The sequence below is a fragment of the Papio anubis genome, chromosome 4, assembly GCF_008728515.1.
Source record: "Papio anubis isolate 15944 chromosome 4, Panubis1.0, whole genome shotgun sequence".
NCBI lineage: Eukaryota > Metazoa > Chordata > Mammalia > Primates > Cercopithecidae > Papio > Papio anubis.
Genome location: NC_044979.1, coordinates 8,757,301 through 8,763,300, shown reverse-complemented (window position 1 = coordinate 8,763,300; position 6,000 = coordinate 8,757,301). Strand labels below are relative to the sequence as shown.

At 48.2% G+C, this 6,000-nt stretch overlaps 1 protein-coding gene across 2 annotated transcripts in view; it reads right to left on the bottom strand.

The window, feature by feature from the left end:
- Window positions 1-816: 816 nt before the first annotated feature.
- The window catches only part of LOC101013415 (GTPase IMAP family member 1), a 35,069-nt gene continuing 29,885 nt past the window's right edge, over window positions 817-6,000 (bottom strand). The window contains exons 2-3 of one of the 2 annotated variants that reach the window (XM_009204190.4): window positions 4,674-4,725; window positions 817-2,112 (exon numbers count right to left, since the gene is read on the bottom strand). In XM_009204190.4, coding sequence (XP_009202454.2) covers window positions 1,235-2,112; window positions 4,674-4,719 — 924 coding nt within the window. In that variant the 5' untranslated portion in view covers window positions 4,720-4,725 and the 3' untranslated portion in view covers window positions 817-1,234. Of the gene's footprint in view, window positions 2,113-4,673; window positions 5,910-6,000 lie in introns of those variants that run through there. The other variant, XM_021936411.2, reaches the window with a different exon arrangement.

Genomic DNA, 6,000 nt, shown 5'->3' with positions numbered 1-6,000 from the left:
CAGCATGAGCTCAGGTGTTGCAGCTTATTTTCCCTTTTTGCTTGTCTCTTCAGTCATCGAGGCCATCAGTAACCTGGGTCTCTCTGGCTGTGAATGCAATGGGTGGTAGATGCTGTAGGGGAGAGGTTTGGAATTAGAGAGCAACACCAAAGAGATGAGCTGGAATCTGTGGGTGAGAGTGGTGGGGTTGGAGACAAAGTCAATATGGGTGGAGGAATATGGAGGAACTGTAGGGGTAGACAGCACAAGCTAACCTGCCTCATTTTACCTGGACCAGAAATCTGATTCTCCCAGGTATGTGTGGGTCAGGAGAGGAGTCTCTATTCCATCATCGTATCACTGGTTCTCAGTCCACAAAAACCTGTTTGCCCCTTTTTAGTAAAATAAAAATTTCCAAACCTCTTGATTTTTTTATTTATCTTTGAGTTGAACAGATCTCAAGAACTAATTCATCTTGCATAACTTACTCTGTGAGTATAAGCCTCCTTGAAGTAAGCTTTGTGCAAGCCCTCGATAAACCCTGGGAATTGAGCCTCTAGTTATATTCTCCTTGGACTTGCAGAATCATCTGCATTCAACTGTTGAGGGGTCTGAGTGGGGATGCATGGGGAGACACTCCCCAACTGGTGCAGATGGCAAATTTTACACCAACATACTTTCTTTTATGGTTACACACAAGAATGTATGTTCGTGTGTGTGTGTGTGTCTCTGTGCATGTTTTTGCTGGTAAGGATGACAGAGTCATGTCTTTTTTCAGGGGGCATGTAAGACAGATGAGCAAACATCCACAGAGACTGATTTCCTTTGACACAATGTGATCATGCAGTATATTTATTTATGGAAATAAATTCCATTCTAATAAACAAGGGTGCAAAGGACGGAAGCTCTGCGTTGGGATGGTTCTTGCTTGTGGTCCTGTGGGGACTGCAGGGAATGGGGGACAAGCACCCCTCATCTGTTCTCTGGAGAGAAGAAAACTCAGTGCAGGGAAAGACAGCCAAGGCCACTGGAGAAGAGGCAAAGCAACAGTGGTCTTTGGCTTCAGTAGTGAGAATGCTCAGGGAGGCTGGGTGGTATGAGACGGTTTTGGTGGGAGATGGGTCTCGGCAGAACTCTCACGGTGGTGGATTAAGGCGAGGTGAGGGAGGAGAGGAGAGTCTGCAAGCTCTGAACACCAAGTGAGGAAGATGAATGCGATTATCAGCTGAGGGGTCAGAGCCACGTTTACAATCTGTCAGTCAGATCTGACCTCAGCAAAGGCCACCGACCAGCGCCTGTGGAGCAGCACGCAGAACAGGAGTGCGCCCCCCAGCAGCAGGGCCAGGCCCAGCCTCCAGCTCCAGGGCGGCTTCGGCCACGCCCACAACCCGGCCCGCAGCCAGGCGCCCCACGGCCTCCTGCGCATGCGGGCGGCCACGCCCTCCGCCACCCTCCGGAGCCGCTCCTCCGGGCCTGCCCAGCGCAGGAGATGTGCCAGCTCGTACAACTCGTTGGAGTAGTGGGCGCCCTTGTGCTCCCGCACCAGGCCCTCCACCAGCCCCAGAAGCTGCTCCGCCTGAACCTCCTGCTCCCGGCCAGTGGCCCGGTTGTCAAAGGCACAGACCCGGCCCCCGCACTCGGCCACCAGCTCGCGCAAGGCCCGGTTCTCTGTGCTGCCCACGTAATCCTGCAGGGAGCCCCCCGCCAGGTCCTCCTTTCTGGTGAAGACGATGACAGTCCATTTCAGGACGTCCTCCCCGAACATGTCCCTCACCTGCCTCACCGCTTGCTGGTCCTGGGCGGTGAACCGGCCCAGCTGGGTCACCAGGAGCAGCGCGTGGGGCCCGGGGGCCGAGAGCAGGTAGCAGCGACCTCTCTCCTCACAGCCGGGGTCTGTCTTAGGCACTTCGGAGCTGAAAATGTCCAGAGTGTCCACGACTTCCACATGCCACTTGTCCCACCTGCGGCTGGCCATGGTGCAGGCCCTGGTCACAGATGTGGCCCCCAGCCGGGAGAGGAACCGTCTCTTGCCCAGGATGCTGTTCCCAGTGGCGCTCTTTCCGGCCCCTGTTCTCCCAACAAGGAGGAGCCTCAGCGTGGGATCCTGCCGGGACTGGGTGTCCTCTGCTGAACCTGCGAGAATAAATTATTTGTAAGCTTTCAAACCTAAGCCAGCATACCTAGGTAAATGGATCTCTTGGATGCCTTCTGAATCAAGGAGAAGAGTGCGTTCAACTTTCACTTTTTAAAGCAAACCTTCACTGAGGTGATCTAATGAGAGATTTGCCGTCCCGGGTGGTCCTTACTCATCCAGTCCTGTCCCCTTTGGTTTCACCACATGCCCCTGTTGATGTCCCAGAGCTTGAGGAACCTTTCTCCAGGGGGACCCCTTTATAGTTTCAGGCCATTACCTCATCTGACAGTAGCTCTCTCTGGTCATCTGCACACATGCAGGCTGCACAGGGATTTATTTCCCCTGCTTTCGCATTGGCCTTCCCACTCTGGATAACTGCAACTGTGGTGGGCTCTCTAACAAGTCTTCCAGAAACCACCCTTTGGAAGTGGGAGTAGGATCTGAGCGGGGGCTAGAGTCAGCTCAGCCCCTGGGTTTGAACCAGCGCCTCTGCACTGGCTAACCGGGTAGCTGTGAGAAGTTATTTAATCTCCCTGAGCCTTAATTTCCTTCTTCTGTAAAATGGGAGTAATAATATCCATGGTTCCTCAGAGGGTTCTTGAGAGGGTTATATGAGCTAATCCGCATACATGCTGAGCAGAGTGGCTGGCACGTGGAACATCTTTAGTGAATCTAAGTCGTTGCTTTCAGAGGGCTGGGAATAAGAGACCATGTCAGCTTGGGTGGTAGATAAGGAATGTGATCTGGGGGTCTCCTGACTAAAATTCAGATCTTGGTGCCATTTCTAAGGCCCCTGTCTGTGATTTTGAGCCAATCTCTGGGAAGCTGAGCTGATACAAGGCAACTGTTTTTAGGTCAGCCTTGTATACAGAGCCTAAGAGAGTGAGGCAATATATTGGTTTTCACTTCTCTAAGATCAACTTCTTTTGAAATCTCTGTCCCTGCCCATCCTGATCTGGGCATTTGAGGGCTGGCATTATTCTCTGCAGGGGCTCTGGGGACTTCAAGGTCTAAAGTTATCTAGGCCAGTGGCAGACAGAGTGGAATCTACCATCCCACCCCAGAGATCAAAGCCTAACACTTTATTCCTAATCAACTGGGCCATACCAGCCTTTGCCATTGTATTAACAGGGGCAAGGAAATTACAAAGCCAGTGCTCCTGAATTTTCTTAGTCCCATTCAAAAGTCACTAATTGACTTCTGATTCTGATTCTGATTAGGAGAGAGGCACCTACAGGGTGTTAAGAGCTGTCCATACCTGGAAGGTAGAACACCGGAATGGTGGCATCTGCCCTGCTGCTGTCTGAAGTCCATGTACAGGAAAATCTCTGAATTTCACTTTTGTCACATTTTAAATGAAGGGGGTTGAATTTTGATAATCCCTGAGGTGCTCTCCAAATATACCCTTCCAAAATCTTCTTGTATCACTTCTCTTGGTAAATTTCAAAGTTTGTTCATTTCTGTCACAGAGTCTAGCATGACTCATTACCCATCCTAGTACCACACAATATTTCCAAGTCAACTATTTTGTAGTGTATGGCAAAAGTCACTCCTTTCCATTTATAGCTCTTCTCAGTAATTATTTCTGACTTTACTTTACCTCTGCTATCCTCAGTTTCCTCATATTGAAAAATGCAGATAATAACTGTTTAACCTACCTTAAAGATTCCTTTGAGGATTAAGTGGGATGTTGCATACAGAGCCTGTCATACACTGAATTACTCATGATGCCCCTGATCCACAGGCTGTCCTGCAGTGCCGGCTTCCTGACCAAGTGAGTCCTTTATCATTTGAATAAGTAGTGCCCCGCCAAAATGGAAGGTAGGCAGAGACATTTCTTTTAAGGTGGGATGTGAAATAAATGATTGGGATTTATTCCACCCCCCCTTTTCCTGTTCAGTCAGGATGTCATCTCTCTCCCAGCTAAGTGCCCTCACTGGGCTCTGTCATCACTCCGCTCTTACATCACCATGTAAGTCGGTCATTGAGAGGAAATTATGCATGTGAATCCCCGTTCGTCTCCGCTTCTTGACTTGGATCTTAGTTTGTAAAATCCAACAGCAGAACCATGTTAGAGAGGTGCTCTCTTTGTCATTATCAGTCAGTCTCCATTTCCCATCTTCTGTCTCTCAGTCTCCCTTTCTTCTCTCTTTCTCCCTCCCTCATTTTCTCTCCCTTGAGCTCTCCTAATATTTTAACTCTTACTCATTGTTCTCCAACGCTTTCTTTGGTAAATCATGTTTACTCTATCCTCTATACCCTTGGTCCTCACCCTGTTGAAAAGGACAGAGCCTCAACTATGCTCTCTTACTGAGGCCAGAGCAGTCAAAAGACTTTCCACAACATCACACAGCAGACCAGGAGCAGAGATGGTGCCAGGGCTTTCACTGTGATATCCTACTGGTCACAACCCCTCTATCTTTTAGAAGATAGCTAAAGGAATTTTCTCCCAAAAGAAACATATCTTAGCTGTCTTCAGCCTTGAGTCATTCTCCACCCCTGTACCCAATCCAGGCACAAACACAGAGGGCATACGTGCCCTCCAGACACAAGTTCTTACCATGGACATGCTCCTCATTGCCTCCCATCTTCCCTTGTTGTCCCATGCTCACCTGGAAGAGTCACAAACACAGCTCATTTGTCCATTCATTTGTCACATAGGTATATATCACCTAAAGTCAGGAGGAGAACAAGATTCTGGGGAAACCACAGCGAGAAGACATTGTCCCTGCCTTTAAGAGTCTTAGAATCTAGTTGTGTATTGTGGTGTGTGTTTGTAGGAGTTGGGATGGGATGGGGAGGGGCAAGAATACAAATGGAATCAGTGATAAGTCCTACTTTAGGAATGACATTAAGATATTGAATGTTAGCATTAGGATATTAGGATCTGGAAGGAAAGAATAAGGGCACCCATCCTGTTCTTGAGTTAGAAGGACATTTTGGAACCGTTTAATGTTTTCAGTTTCTGGTTCAGAAACTAAATAAGAGGATATTCTATGTCAATGACACATGAACTGTAGAAATACATTTTTTCTAGGGAATTTGGGGATTACAAGAGACTTCAGTAAAAACTCTGAGTGTCAGAACATCGGTAACTTAGGGAATTGCCTTAGTGGGAACTGGCCTAGCAAACAAATGAGAAGACACTTGGAAAAATCTCAAGTTTCTTGGGTTCACAAATACATACAACAAGCTCACCAGAGCTTTTAGCTTTGCTTTCACAAAGCCAAGTATCTATTTGCTTGTCTGAATATGAACTCTGCTGTGGAGGCTCAAATGCTGTCCTCCACCTTTTGATGTCCTTCTACTCAAATCTGCGGCTTTTCTAAATAAAGTAATTGTGCTCAATCCTAACATTATTTAATATAACTAACACTCTGTGATCCAATTTGCCTGATCACACAAGCTCCTGAACCCAAATGTACTTCTCCCTGCCTCTACGTCTCCAGCCTAATTCCCAGCCAATCCCCTACTCAGTCAGCTACTCCACAAACAGCAGATTTCAGGGCCTCCAACCTGCTCTGCTTCTCCTCCTAGGATTATTGATCCTCCCCAACCGTCCGTCTGTGCCTCACCATCCATGTCAAACTCACCTCTTTGTGTCTTCCACCCTGGTCACTCAGGTACCTGTGTTTTTTCCCATCGGCACCATACGTGAAGGAAGGGCAGAGAGAGAGGCTGCCTGAGTAACTTGTCTCTGGCTGAAGGCTTGTGGAACAGGTTTGCCTTGTACTCATTCCAAAGCTGTTTGTATCTCTGCAGGAACTCCCCTAACCTCCCCCCGCCAAAGTCTCCAATAAAGTTCACTCCGTGGGCCTTAATGTGATTAATTATTTTGTGTGTAGGAATTAACAGATGATCATAATTGACACCAGAGCAGAAAGTGA